Source organism: Chiloscyllium punctatum, chromosome 47, assembly GCF_047496795.1.
Source record: "Chiloscyllium punctatum isolate Juve2018m chromosome 47, sChiPun1.3, whole genome shotgun sequence".
NCBI classification, from domain to species: Eukaryota; Metazoa; Chordata; class Chondrichthyes; order Orectolobiformes; family Hemiscylliidae; genus Chiloscyllium; species Chiloscyllium punctatum.
This window is the reverse complement of record NC_092785.1, coordinates 25,674,155-25,689,977: the sequence shown is the minus strand read 5'-3', so window position 1 is coordinate 25,689,977 and position 15,823 is coordinate 25,674,155. Positions and strand designations below refer to the sequence as shown.

Genomic DNA, 15,823 nt, shown 5'->3' with positions numbered 1-15,823 from the left:
TTGGCACCACATCCACAATCCACCACCAACCCTCAACAGCATCAATATCTAGAGGATACACGACAGAAATTCATCAAAGGGCCATAGACAGCATCTTCCAAATCCACAACCACTTCCATCCAGAAAGTCAAGGGCAGCAGAATTATAGGAACTGTACCAGCAAGATCCCCTCCAAGTCACTCAGCATCCTGACTTGGAAATATATCATTGTTTCTTCAGTGTCACTGTCAAAAGCCTGGAATTCCCTCTCTAAGGGCATTTTTAGTTAACATACAGCATGTGGACTGCAGTGGTTGAAGAAGGCAGCTCGCCAACACCGTCTCAAGGGCTAACTAGAGATGGGTAATATATGCTGGCCAGCCAGCGATACATACATCCTACAGGTAATTAGAAAAGTACTCAAAGTATTGTTCTGAGTATATGCGCTTGAATCCCACAATATTAGTGAAAATCTGGAATTAAAAAGAGGTACCAAATGACATAGCTGCATTAGGTTGTACAACAGTTAGTAAAGGAACCAATAAGAACCGGGGGCGGCACGGTGGCACAGTGGTTAGCACTGTTGCCTCACAGCGCCAGAGACCCGGGTTCAATTCCCGCCTCAGGCGACTGACTGTGTGGAGGTAGCACATTCTCCCAGTGTCTGCATGAGTTTCCTCCAGGTGCTCCAGTTTCCTCCCACAGTCCAAAGATGTGCAGGTTGGTTAAATTGGCCACGCTAAATTGGCCGTAGTGTTAGGCGAAGGGGCAAAATGTAGGGGTTGCGCTTTGGCGGGTTGGTGTGGACTTGGTGGGCCAAAGGGCCTGTTTCCACACTGTAAGTAATCTAATCTAATCAAGAGAGAAAAGCTCATCCTCGCTGTCAGTGATCTGTCTGGTTCATTAATGCTCTTTAGGTATGGAAATCTTATCTTACCTTTCCTGGACTGGCCTACATGTGATTCCAGACCCAGAGCAATGCGATTGACCCTTCATTGTCCTTCAGGCAATTAGAATTGCTCAATAAATGCTAGCCTTGCCTTAAGAAAACGCATTCATGCCTTGGATCAACCCAGTGACCTATCACTGGATTGCCTCCAATCATTGTACCTTTCTTTCGGTAAGGGGACCAAAACTGTTTACAATATTCTGGGTGCGGTCTGCTGAGAATCTTGGATAGCTTTAGCAATACTTTGCTATTTTTATACCTCATTCCCTTTAGAATAAATGCAAACATTCGACTTGCCTTCTATTTTACCTAATGAACTTGTCTGCTAGCTTAATATTTATGCACAAAGAGCCTGAAATAACATTATGTTGCAGATTTCTGCAATTTTTCTCCATTTTAATAATATTCGGTTCATCTCTTCTCGCCAGACCTCACAACGATAGAAACACCAGTGACCCAGTTGTTCAGCTCCACATTTCTGCAAGATGGCACCGAAATAGGCTTGTCCATTCCATCCACTCCTCCTCTTCCTTTTCTCATTTTATTTTAGTTCCTTTCTACTCGCTTACCTTCTGGAGAGTGCCATCGGGCTGGTTGAATTTGGAGGTCACTTACATGTCCAGTATGGGGCAACCTCTGGGGGCCTGACCCTGGACTCACGTTGAGTTCCCAGTGCCCAACATGCAGACTAAGGCAAGACTGAGGATTGGTGCACGGACCGAAGGCGAGGCCGCAGCCCAGCAAAGGGTCCTGGATCAGAGCTTTGGCAGTCCAGTGTGTGGCAGCAGCTAAAAGTCTGGATCAGGACTTTGGCTGTCTGAGATCCCAGGAGTGAGCCCACCACAGTGATGAAGTTCCCCCAACATTTGCAATGATGACAAAAGCAGGGGAGACCAAGCCAGCGCAGGGAAAGCTTGTCAAAACAGAGGAGATCGAGCCCTTGTGGGAAGTGCAGTCCCAGCATGGCTAAGCACAACAAAGACTGCAACGGTTGAACTTCCAGCATGATTTCTTTATTTTCAATTTAATACTAAGAAAGACTGTAATGTTTAACTTTTAACTTTGTTCCTTATTTCTTTCTACCTCGTTCTTAAGTTTTTGTACCAAGGTATTTGCATCTAAGATGGCGCTGTGCATGGTGACTTCAAAAACTGTTCACTTGTATTCCTGTACCTTTTTACTTGAGTACACCTAGCAATAAAGACTAAATCTAAAATCTGAATCTGAATCTAAAATCTAAAGGACATAGCTACCAGGCATGGTCTGCTGCAGGTGATGAGGAACCATTAAGAGGGAAAGTTTGACCTCACCCATACTAAGCTGCCCACAATGATACACTGGTGCATGAATGTATCAGAAAAGTGACCACCACACCATCTGTATGAAGGCGAAGTCCTGCCTTCACATTGGGGGCACCCTCCATCATGTTATGTGGCACGACATTGGACAGAAGTGTTCAGGTCCAACAGCTCAACAATGGTCATCTATGAGGTATTTGGGCCATCAGTAGTAGGATTGCTCTCAAACTCAATCAGCAACCTCCTGGCACAGCATATCTCCCACTCAGCTTAATGAGAGTCATCATACAGCAATACTGATCTGAGCTCGCCTAAAAAGAGAGGCACCATGGGGACAATGATCCAAGCAAAAGAGACACAATTGGATTTAGTGAACTAATCTCTGGGCAGAATAAAATGGAGTCACTAATCTCATCCATAAAGACACAAGGGAGGTACTAATCTAATCTAGGAGGTACACCGTAGATAGAGCCTGATCTAATTTAGAAAGATGCCAAATAGGGAACCTCATCTAATCTACAGAGACACCATTCAGAGATCTAATCTCCAAAGGCACCATAGAAGGAGCCTCATCTAATCAAGAGAGGTATTATCGAGACAGTCTGATCTAATCTAGGGACAGAGATGTAGGAAGGATATTGATCTCAACTAGAGGGAGAAAGACCGCAGACACTTTCTGACAAACTAAAGAGAGAGAAAGATGCCATGGAGAGGTTCCAATTTAATCTAAAGTGACACCATGAAGGCACTAAACTAACTCAGTGAAATTGTGTCTCCAGGTTACATGAATTATTGTGCAATATAGAGACTCTGATTCAATCTAAAGGAAGAGACACCACAAAGGCTACTGATTTATTCTACAAAGAAAAAGTGAGACACTACAGTCACAAAGAAAGGCCCATCCATCTATTGCATCCACTCCGCTCAAAAACAACCACCTAATTATTCTAATCCCATTTTCCAACACTTGGCCCATAGTCCTGGATGTCTAAACATCACAAGTGTACATAATCTGAATATTTCTTAAATGTTATGAGGATTTCTACCTCTACCACCCTTATAGGCAGTGAGTTCCAGATTCCCACACCCACTGGATGTAAATGTTTTTCTTTCTATCTTGACACCTTCTGCCCCTTACTTCAAAACTATGCTCCCTGGTCATCGATTGCTCTATCAAGGGGAAAGAACACAAGAACCAGGAGCAGGCCATCTGGCCCCCCAAGCCCGCTCCGTCATTTAATAAAATCATGGCTGATCTTTTTGTGGCCTCAGCTCCACCTACGCACCCTCTCACCATAATCCTTAATTCCTTTACTGCTCAAACAATTATCTTAGCATTAAAAACATTCCATGAGGAAGCCTCAACTACCTCACTGGGCAGGACTTACACAGATTCACAATCCTTTGGTTGAAGAAGTTCCTCCTCAATTCAGTCCTAAAGCTGCTCTTTTTAATTTTAAAGGTTTTGCTCTCTTGTTCTTGTTTCACCCGCCAGTGAAAACATCTTCCCTGCTTCTATCTCATCTATTCCCTTCATAATTTTATACGTTACTATAAGATCCCCCTTCACCCTTCTAAATTCCAATGAATATAACCCAATCTACTCAGTCTCTTCTCGTAAGCCAACACCCTCAACTCTGGAATCAACCTAGTGAATTTCCTCTGCACCCCCTCCAGTGCCAGTACATCCTTTCTCAAGGAGACCAAAACTCCACACAGTATTCCAGGTGTGACCTCACCAGCACCCTACACAGCTGCAACATAACCTCCCTGCTTATAAACTCAATCCTTTTAGCAAGAAGGACAGAATTCCATTTGCCTTCTTAATAATCTGTTGCACCTACAAACTAACCTTGATGCACAAGAACACCGAGGTCCCTTTGTACAGCAGCATGCTGCAATTTTTTACCATTCAAATAATAGTCCTTTTTATCATTATTCCTACCAAAATGGATGACTTCACATTTATCAGCATTGCATTCCATCTGCCAGACCTTTGCCCACTCATTTAAAATACCCCTCTGCAAACTGTCAGTCTTTTGCAGACTTTGCTCTACCACTCATCTTAGTGTCATCCGCAAACTTTGACACACCTCATATGGTCCCCAACTCCAAAGCATCTTTGTAATTTGTAAACAATTGCTAATCCCTGAGGCACACGACTAGTCACTGATCATCAACCAGAAAGTCACTCATTTATCCCCACTCTTTGCTTCCTGTTCGTTAGCCTACCTTCTATCTATGCTAACACACTTCCCGTAACACTGTACACCTGTATCATATTAGATTAGATTAGATTACTTACAGTGTGGAAACAGGCCCTTCAGCCCAACATGTCCACACTGCCCCGCCGAAGCGCAACCCACCCATACCCCTACATCTACCCCTTACCTAACACTACGGGCAATTTAGCATGGCCAATTCACCTGACCTGCACATCTTTGGAGTGTGGGAGGAAACCGGACCACCCGGAGGAAACCCACGCAGACATGGGGAGAATATGCAGCAGCCTTATGTGTGGCACCTTTGTCAAATGCTTTTTTGTAACCTAGATACACCACATCCACTGGGTTCCCATTGTCCACCACACTCAATGCCTTCATAGAATCCTAGTAAATTAATTAAACATGATCTGCCTTTCATGAACCCATGCTGTGTCTGGCTAATCAGATAACTATCTAGATGTCTTGCTATTTCTTCCTTGATTATAGATTCAAGCACTTTCCCCACTACAGAAGTTAAGGTAACTGGCCTATAATTCCCCATCTTTTGTCTACCTCCTTTATAAAACAGTGGCGTTACATTTTCAGAAAGGTATCTTCCTATCTACCCTTTCTAAGACCCTCATAATTTTACAAATCTATCATGTCCCCTCTCAATTAAAAAAAATTGAAGAACTGCAGATTCTGGAAATCTGAAATGAAAACTGAAATTGTGGACAAACACAGTAGGTCTTGCAGCATCTACGGACAGAAAGTAGAGGTGAACAGAAAGTACTGGTTGGTTGGCAAGGGATTCTCATGGTGTCAAGGTGTTGCCATGCAGAATGTGTAACTTAGATAATGGCCAATAGTTAACTGCCAAGCTATGCCATAGCAACATGAATAATGTTCGACGCTAACAGAAAACATGTTTTGTCCATCAGACAAATAAGCAATGTGATATATGAAATTCAGTGCCTGTATAATGCTAGGTATATAGGCTGTATTTCTTAAACATTGGTTGATGGTATGAAAGCATGCCCTGTCAGTCGTTCTCAACAGGCAAGGTGCAGGCGATATCCAACCAACTTGTGCTTGCAAGACTCAGAACAGTGTACAACATTAGACGTGATTTTGTAATAGGCTTATTTAACAAATTATAGCCAGAGTGCACTTAAAATTACAGTGATAATCAATTTAAGACTGAAAAACAAAGAACTGTTAATGCTGGAAATCTGAAAATAAAAAATAGCTGCAGAAATTGAATCTGAAATATTGATTCTGTTTTCTCTCCACAGATCCTGTCAGATCTGCTGAGATTTTCTAGCTGTTTGTTACCAATTTAAAATTGTCAGTTAGGCTCACCAAGCAGAAAACTTATGTGTACAGGAAACAACATATATTAATACATCGGCCCTTGTTCTTTGCAGAGATAGTGAAAATTTTGAGCCTGTTTGAACTTACCAAAATAGGTGTCACCCATTCTCTGGTTATTCCTCAAGTCAATGTCTTGACTAATCAGAGTCAACCAGTCTGGTTTAAATTTAAACAAAACTCAGCAATTAACTCAGAATCACAGGTAGACAGGGTAATGAAGCCAGCATTTGGTACACCTTCCTTTATTGGTCAGTGCATTGAGTTAGGATGTCATGTTGCAGCTGTATAGGACATTGGTGTGGCTGCTTTTGAAATACCACACTCAATTCGGTCTCCCTGTTATAGGAAAGATGGTGTTAAACTTGAAAGAGTTCAGAAAAGATTTACAAGGATGTTGCCAGGGTTGGAGGATTTAAGCAAGAGTGAAAGGCTGAATAGGCTGGGGCTGTTTTACCTGGAGCATTGATGGCTGAGAGGTGAGCTTGTACAGATTTATAAAATCATGAGGGCACGGATTAGATGAATAGTCAAGGTCTTTTCCCCAAGGTAGGGGAGTCCAAAACTAGTGGGCATAGGATTAAGGTGAGAAGGGAAAGATATAAAAGGGAGCCAAGCAGCAACATTTTAACGCAGAAGGTGGTGTGTGTATAGAATGAGTTGCCAGAGGTAGTGGAGGAGGCCGGTACAACATTTAAAAGGCATCTGGATAGGTACATGAATAGGAAGTATTTAGAGGGACATCGGCCAAATGCTGGCAAATGGGACTCTATTTGTTTACAGTCAGCATGGATGAATTGGACTGAAGGGTCTGTTTCCGTGCCGTACAACTCTATCACTCTAACTGCTAGTCATCAACTAACGGGTACATTTTCCATGGCATTTCCTCTATCGATGAGTCCACATGCCAGTCAATCAATACTCTTTTTCATACAGTATATTTGCAATACTGTTCAGCCAAATATCTTAGGACTACAAGATGAAAAGCTTCAACAAAATATTTCTTTATTCAGCAATATTTTATGTTCATGGCCATGAGTCTTAAATCTTATTCATAAGACTTCCATCTTATCCATGTCCTTTCTAAGAAAGGCCCTTAAATATTTCTAATTACCTGTACCAGGTGTGGGAGGTGAGAATTTCACAGTAAAAAGTTTCCTGTCTCTCCCCATTATCTTCGCATATTAAGTTTTATTTGAATTTTTGGAATAAACTTACCCAAAATCCTGTAAACCAGGGGGCTCCAATAATTGCAGGGTATGAATAGCTTTCTGCAAAAATCAGTGGAATGCCAAATATCATCTGAATCATTCCGATCATGATCTCAATGGCCTACATTGGCAAATGTTTGCAGAGAAAGAAAAAGCTTAGAATGAACACAATTATGAGATGTAGACTATCTACAGTACAAAACTGATGTCAGAACATGACTAATAACCACTACCAACAGGTGACATGTGCAGAAAGTAGACAAAAGACTAAGCAAATGAGCCCCAAAATCTCTAGCTGGGATGCTGTACCACAAAGGGACATAGGGACACTACGGTTCTAGTCAGCAATCCTTGCTGAGTAGAGAAATGTCTTCAGTTTAGGGCTCTGATAATCAAAGAAGGTTTATTATTTCTGCAGGATTGTTGCATGAATTCATCACAAAGATGTTGAGGCTAGAAGGACACCTATCTCTGAATAGATCACTCTTCTTTACCTTGAGTGTGGAAGATTAATGGGTGTTAAAATTAGCTTAAAAAGTTGGAGTGATAAAATAAATAGAGAAAAATTACTTTTCTCTGATGGGGCTGGGCTGGGAAAGTTGATCAAGAGTGAGGGAACAATTCATAAGGAAGGGCTTTGCTTTTAAAATCTGAAATTAGTCATTCAGGGTAATGGCATCAATAAAATGATAATGGAAATATGGATTTCAAAAAACCTGAGGTTGGCACTCAAATGAAAACTTTTAAGACTGAGATTGACAGATTTCTAATGAGCAACAGGATTAAGCCTTGTGAAACTAAGGTGGATCAACAGAATTAAGATACACACCAGTTACTGAGTAGCAAAAGATCAAGGAGCTGAAAAACCTTCATGATTTTTCCATGACAAGATCTTCAGCTATGAATTTTGACAAATAAAGGTGGTACATTCCCCTTTCAAGGTAACTGCAATTCCATGACCTATTGAGTTAGGTTATACTGGAATGAAATGGAATGGAAAGTGAGGAAGAGAAACAATGGTCTCTCTCTCTCTCCTCCACTGAATCTCACTCATTGAGACAACACAGAAAAAGTGCATTCCCAACGCTCCCAGCACTCCCTTAATACAGACACTCCAACAATGTAACACTCCCTCAGTAGTGATCCTCCTTCATTACAGTGTTCCCTTTCTACTGACCCTCTAACACAGCGCTCCTTCTGACAATGCAGTGCTCACTTAGCACTGACCCTCCCAACAAAAGGCCACTTGCTTGATGTAATTTACATTACTTTTCTGAGACCATATATTTGGGAAGAAAACAGGCAGAAAGATGTCAATACTTACACCTAAATCTCTTAACTCTGTGTGTAATTGTTCCATTAAAGTTAAATGGGCCATTTTGTAACGTGACAAACTGATCCATGACATGCGATGTTTATGCATATGGTGAAGCTTGTGTTGATTGAACCTCTGAGACGCAGACTTGGGTTGCATCCAAACAGTTGTGCTTTTTTGCTTAAAAATTTGAGTAAATAAATTCTGGTTCCTCTCAGGCATTTTTGCTGAAGGCCTCACTTTAGTTATCAGCAATTTACTGGAGAATTAACTACACATGGATTGTTTTCTTCACAAGATAATTAGAGGATCCTGAGCAAAACATAAACAAAATGAATTCAACGTTTTCCAGAAATGCTAACAGCATATACTAATACGAAAAGACATCCTTTGAGGGCAACCCACATTTTGCTGGAATGTGCATACCTGAAGGAATACTGGTAGTAGGTTTCAGCAGTGGTGCCTGATTTTAGACTCATGGCCGACTGGCCATTAGGCACAATCTGATTATATAGAATATTCCAGAAGAAGAGTTTTGAAAACTGGAGAGCGTCATTTGAGTGAAGTCACAGGTTTGAGATCTGACAGAAATTTTAAACAAGTATGTGTCACAAGAATGATAACTAGTGCCTGAGGCACCATATATCAGAATCATTGTGTGGTGAGTGAACATGAAGGTCATTCAACCCCGGTGCCTATGCCACCTCTTTGGTACAGCGATTGCTAGATCCTATTCCTCTCCTCTTGCTGGAATGACAAGAGGCTGGGTGGCGGCGGGAGGGCGGAATAAGATATATTGCATAATTCATAAACCAGTTAAGGATAGAAAGCAAAGGCTAATTTTTGGGAAGGCAGGGTGTAACTGGGGAATTGATACATGGGTCAGTGCTGCTTACAATGTACAGGAACAACATAGAGATGAGAGGGCTGGCTGAAAAATACCCAAATTTGCTGGATGATGCAAGGTTGGAGTACAAGCTACAAAGACAACACAAAGTAGACACCAAGATATACTGTTCAGTGAGAGGACAAGGTGGTGATGCTCGATTGGAATATTCAATCAGAATATCCAATATTGGAAATATGAAGAATGGAAAAGCAGAATAACTTTAGAATTAAGGTTACAGATGAGCAAATGCTATATTCAGAACCATTTAGGTATCATTATAAATGCATCATATAAAGTTAAAGTGACAGGAAGCAATCAGGAAAGCAAGTGGTATAACCAACTTTATTCAGGGGTTGCTGCAAAAGAGTAAGGATATTTTGCTGCAATTATATATGGCTTTGGTGAGCAGAGGTACAGAATACTGTTACAGCTTGGTTTGCTTCCAAGCGAGTGTGTCAATATTTCCTGCAGAACACGATAGCATTTAGAGGGATTCCTGGGAAACATGTCAACAGCACTGTACTTACAGCGGTTTCCTGGGGCGTGTGCCAGTACTGACAGGTCAGTGGGAAGTGTGTCAGTATTTACCAGGATCCCAAGGGAGGTCTGTCAGTATTTAAAGTGATCCCTGGGGGAGTGTGTCAGTTTTAACAAGGGAGATCTGGGCATGTCAGTATTTATTAGGGTTCGACAGTGTGCCACTATTTACAGGGGGTACCCAAAGTGTGCATTAGAGTTTACCATGATAATGTACGAAAGCTACATTTGACAGATGTTCAGGTTTGGGAGGGCTGTCCTATGACGACACATTGAGCAGAATGAGCTTATACTCTGTAGAGTTCAGCAGAGTGAGAAGTGATCTCACTGAAATTCTTCAAAGGTTTGATAGGGCAGATGCTGAGAGGCAGCTTCCCCAACTTGGGAGTCTAGAACAAAGGGGAAGAGCAGTCACAGTCTCAGAATACTGTGACTAGCATCTACCTCTGAAATGCAAAAAAATCCAAAAATTCAAAATCCTTTGAAAGAATGTATACCTCATCCCTGATCCTTATAAGATTAGAAGGCATAAAATCTGTGTGGGTAGAGTTGAGGAACTGCAAAGGATACAAGACCCTGGTGGGAGTTACTTACTGGTCTCCTAGCAGCAGTCAGGGCGTGGAGCAGAAAACAAATCAGGAGATGGAGAAACCATGCAAAAAAGACACTATTACAATATTCATGGGCTACTTCAATGTGCAGATAAACTGAGAAAATCAAGTTGGTAGCAGATTCCAAGAAAAAGAATTTGTGAAATGTCAATGAGATGGGTTTTTTGGAGTAGCTTGTGGCACAGCCCATTAGGGAACAGGTAATTCTGGATTTGGTGATGTGTAATGAGGCAGACTTGATTAGGAGCTTAAGGTGAAAGAACGCCTGGGGTTGGTGACCACAATATAATAGAATTTACCCAGAAGCTGGAATCGGATATAACAGTATTGCACTTCTGTAAAAGATAAGTATAATGAGCGAGGAGATAACCAAAGTTTATTGGAAGAGGAGCCTAGCAGGGAAGATGGTGGACCAGCAATGGCAGGAACTTCTGCAGGTAATTTGGGAGGCACAGCAGAAATTCATCCCAAGGAGAGGAAGACAAAAATATACTAATGGTAGGTCAGGCAACCATGGCTGACAAAAGAAGTCAGGCACAGGAAAGCCAGAAGATTGGTCAATCTTTAAAAACTAGTAGAGAAGAACTTGTAAAGCAATAAGGGTGGGGAATATGAAATATTAGGGCAAGCGAGCCAGTAATATAAAAAAAAGCAGGATTTTTTTGGATATATAAAAGGTAAAAGAGAGGCATAAGGCATTGGATTGCTGGAAAATGAGGCTGGAGAAGTAGTAATGAGGGACAAAGAAATGGCGGAGTAACTGAATAGGTATTTTGCATCAGTTTTCACCATGGAAGACACCAGTGGCATACCAGAATTTTGAGAGTCAGAGGTCAAAGGTAAGTGTAGGGTCCATCATTAAAGTTGGGAAAGCTGAGAGATCTGAAGGTGGATCTGGAAAGACTACACCCCTGGGTTTTGAAGGAGATAGCTGAGGAGACCATGGAGACATTGGTGGTGATCTCTTAGGAATTACTGGAGTCAAGAAGGCTCCCAAAGGACTGGAAAATGGCTAATGTAAAGCTCATTTTTAAAAAGGAAGGGAAGCAAAAGAAATTATAATCTGTTTAGCCTGACCTCGGTCGTTGATAAGACTTTAGAGTCCATTACTAAGGATGAGATTTTGGAGTACTTGGAGGTGCATGGTACAATAGGGTTGAGTCAGCATCTCTCCACCACAGGGAGGTCATTTCTGGAAAATCTACTAAAATGTTTTGAGGTGGTAATGAGAAATTTAGACAAATCTATTGGACATGATCTATTTGAATTTCCAGAAGGACTGTGAGAAGGTGCCGTACTGGAGGCTGCTAAATCAGAGTCTTGGATGCTAGAAGCAAGATACTGGCATGGATAGTGGATTGGCTCACTGGCAGCAAGCAGAGATTTGAGATAAAGGGTTTTTTTCAGGATGGCAGCCATTGACTAGTGGACTTCTGTAGGAGTCAGTGTTGGGTCAACTATTCACATTATATATTAGCAATCTGGATGAAGGAACTCAGGGCATTATTGCTAAATTTGCAGATGACACAAATATAGGTGAAGGGACAGGCAGTTCTTTATTCCTGATGAAGGGCTTTTGCCCGAAACGTCGATTTCGAAGCTACTTGGATGCTGCCTGAACTGCTGTGCTCTTCCAGCACCACTAATCCAGAATCTGGTTTCCAGCATCTGCAGTCATTGTTTTTACCTAGTTAGCATTGAGGAATCTGCGAGGTTTCAGAAAAAACTTGTATGGGCAAGAAGATTGGGCAGTCGAAATATAATGTAGGAAAATGTGAGGTTGTGTGGTTTGAATAGAGGTATAGACTATTTTCTAAATGGGTAAAGGCTTTAGAAATCTGAAGCACAAACGGACTTAGGAGTCATAGTTCACGATTTGCTTAAAATTGACAAGCAGTTGCAGTTAGCAGTTAGGAAAGCAAATACAATGCGAGCATTCATTTCGACGGCTAGAATACAAGAGCAGGGATGAACTGCTGAGACTATATAAGGCTCTGGTCAGACTGGACGAGGAATACTGTGAGCAGTAGTGGGCCACATATCTAAAGATAGATGTGCTGGCCTTGGAGGGTTCCAGAGGAGGTTTATATGAACGATCCCAGGAATGAATGGCTTGTCATTTGAGGTGCAGGTAAGGACTCTGGATTTGTACTTAATCGAGTTTACAAGGATAGGGGGAATCTCATTGAAACTTACATGGCACTGAGAGGCCTAGATTGACTGGACATGCAAATGTTACTAAGAGAGTAGGACTTGAGGACACAGTCAGTGTGAAGGAACTGAGGAGGAATTTCTTCAATTAAAGAGTGTTAAATCTGTGGAACTCATTGCCACAAAAGTCTATATAGGCCAAGCCATTGAATGTATTTAAGAGAGAGATAGATAGATTCTTGATTAGTAAGCGAATCAAAGGTTACAGGGAGAAAGCAGAAGAAAGGAATTTGGAAACATTTATCAGCTTCGATTGTATGGGCCAAATGGCCTAATTCTGCTCCTATACCTTAGTCTTCTCCTCAGAAGGAGTTAATCACATGAAAGTTGGAAGACATTCCATGCAGCAGGACAGAGACACACCAACAACTGGGAAGATTAGAAGTATAGTCAAAGTCAGGCCTTTTTTTGGATAAACAGGAAAGATAGAGGAGGGAATGGAAAAGCTGGCAGATAAAAGAGGCAAAAGAGAGGAAGATGCAACAAGAACACTGTAAATGAGGAGCACAAACTGTGCCTATGGAAATCCTGAAACAGAAACCGAGAAAGCATGTCGGGGGTATCATAAAAAGACCGACCCATGTCAGTCACACCGATTATTTTTCATCGATCTTTACCCTTACACTTCACCTCTCTCTCATCACTTACACCCTTACATCCTTCTCATCTCTGCCCATTCAACTCCCTTCTCTCTTCCTCTGCCCTTCTTCCAGGTCCCCACATTCTCCTTTATTACACCATCCTACTTTCTGATTCCTTTTCAACCCTATCTTTTACACATCCTTTTTCTCACTTTCACTGCTCTTCTCTTCCCTTTTTCCCCATATGGTTTCTTGCTACCCATTCCACAATGTCTCCTTCACTTCTCAATTACTCCCTTCCTTTACCATCTCATTTTTGCTTTCCACAGGCACTTCCATTCCCTTCCTGGTAACAACTTGCTCCCCATCTTTCTGAATGCCTTCTCCCCTCCCGAGCCCCTTTCCTCCAAAACCTTTATTCCTCTCCTTCAATTTCTTCATGATGTTTCATTGACCCATTTGCCATTCCCTTAAATGATCCTTCCTCATTACTCTTATCCATTTCTTCCCCTTTGCTTTTAACCCTCTCCTCCTCCATTACTCCAGATCATCTGCCATTTCAGCTTTTTACTATCCCATTTCACTCACTTCCCCTCTCTTCATTTATCATCCCCCCCCCCCAACCACCCTCCAAATTCACCATCTCCCCTCCCCATTTATTCATTTCCCACACCACTTTACGTCTGACTCCTCTTCCCATTTACCCCTTTCGCTCTCCTTATTTGAAATGTCTCATTCCCATTAAACCCTTTCCTGTCCCTCTTTACCCCTTCTTCCTTCCCGCTCTCACTTCCAACTCCCCTCCCATTTCATCCCTATTTCACTCACAATTTTCTCTTCAGCACTCCTTCCCCCCCCCATTTCTGAGCATTTTTACACCGTTTTCTCCAGTTCACCTCCACCCACTGTATTCCTCCCCCCACCCATTTTAACCCCTGTACAGCCACCATTTGATCCCATTACCTCTCGCCTCCTTCCCTCCCATGTTACTCCCTTTCCCGATTTCAAATGCTACACCCCTTAAGCCCCCCCCCCAACTCATCTTTCACCCTTTTCCCCCTCGTACCTATCCTCGCCACGTGGTACGCCTTCCCATCAACCCTCGCCTGCTCCAAATTTATAGATGACACCCACTCAAACACCTACTCGCTGCCCCCTCACTCCTGTGACCCCCTACATCACATCGCCCCCCCCGTCATATCAACCTCCCATGTTGACCACCCTCAGCTCAATCACACTAACCCCCCCCAACTTCTCCATTGCCCCCGTCTCCTTTTTACGTCCTATTGTTCCCCCAGTTACCTCCCTCTCCACTTTTTAACCCCTCATCCACATTGCCACTGCTCCCATGATGCCCCCAACTTGTCCTCAGTTGTCATTGACCCCTCCATGCCCTTTGACCCGTGGAGCACCATTGCCTCTCCACACTCCTCTTAACCAAAGTTTTACCCCGCCACCCCCCGCCACCACGTGTCCCCATGGAGCCTCCCCCCCTTCACATGCACGTCCAACATTTTGACAGACACCGACCCCTCCCGACAAGACCATTGCCCCTCCTCCTCGTCCTCCTCCTTCGCCGTCGGACTGCCCACACACGCCACCACCGCCCCCCGCCCCACCACGTGACTCCTCTTTTCAAACCGACCCACGCTGCCGCGAGCGAAACGGCCGCCCCGACCGACGGCGCACGCGCGTCGCCGACACCCCGCCAACAGAGCCAAGAGGCCAACGCCCGCAGCGCGAGCCGCGCCTCGCCAACCGCCGCCCGCCCGCACGCGCCGACCCACTGGGGAAGGGCGCGAGGCTGGAGGAGGCGGGGCTTGCAGGGACAGGGCATGGGTTACAGCGAGAGGGAGGGGCTGGGGGGGGTTACAGCGAGAGGGAGGGGCTGGGGGGGGTTACAGCGAGAGGGAGGGAGGGAGAGAGAGAGGGAGGGAGGGAGAGAGAGAGGGAGGGAGGGAGAGAGAGAGGGAGGGAGGGAGGGAGGGAGGGAGGGCGGGGCTGGGGGGGTGGGTTACAGAGAGAAGGAGGGGGTGGGGGTTACAGAGAGAGGGAGGGGGTGGGGGTTACAGAGAGAGGGAGGGGGTGGGGGTTACAGAGGGAGGGCGGGGCTGGGGGGTGGGTTACAGAGAGAGAGAGAGAGGGAGGGAGGGAGGGCGGGGCTGGGGGGTGGGTTACAGAGAGAGAGAGAGAGAGAGAGAGAGGGAGGGAGGGTGGGGCTGGGGGGGTGGGTTACAGAGGGAGGGAGGGAGGGCGGGGCTGGGGGGGTGGGTTACAGAGAGAGAGAGGGAGGGAGGGCGGGGCTGGGGGGTGGGTTACTGAGAGAGGGAGGGAGGGAGGGCGGGGCTGGGGGGGTGGGTTACAGAGAGAGGGAGGGAGGGAGGGCGGGGCTGGGGGGGTGGGTTACAGAGAGAGGGAGGGAGGGCGGGGCTGGGGGGGTGGGTTACAGAGAGAGGGAGGGAGGGCGGGGCTGGGGGGGTGGGTTACAGAGAGAGAGGGAGGGAGGGAGGGCGGGGCTGGGGGGTGGGTTACTGAGAGAGGGAGGGAGGGAGGGAGGGAGGGCGGGGCTGGGGGGGTGGGTTACAGAGAGAGAGAGGGAGGGAGGGCGGGGCTGGGGGGTGGGTTACTGAGAGAGGGAGGGAGGGAGAGAGGGAGGGCGGGGCTGGG

The 15,823-nt window shown here is 44.5% G+C and overlaps 1 protein-coding gene across 1 annotated transcript in view; it reads right to left on the bottom strand.

Moving 5' to 3' along the window:
* The window catches only part of LOC140468456 (uncharacterized), a 170,964-nt gene extending 162,347 nt beyond the window's left edge, over window positions 1-8,617 (bottom strand). Inside the window, exons 1-2 of the mRNA XM_072564544.1 lie at window positions 8,337-8,617; window positions 7,020-7,133 (exon numbers count right to left, since the gene is read on the bottom strand). Of these exons, the coding sequence (XP_072420645.1) occupies window positions 7,020-7,133; window positions 8,337-8,549 (327 nt within the window). The 5' untranslated portion in view covers window positions 8,550-8,617. The remainder of the gene's footprint in view (window positions 1-7,019; window positions 7,134-8,336) is intronic.
* Window positions 8,618-15,823: the final 7,206 nt, after the last annotated feature.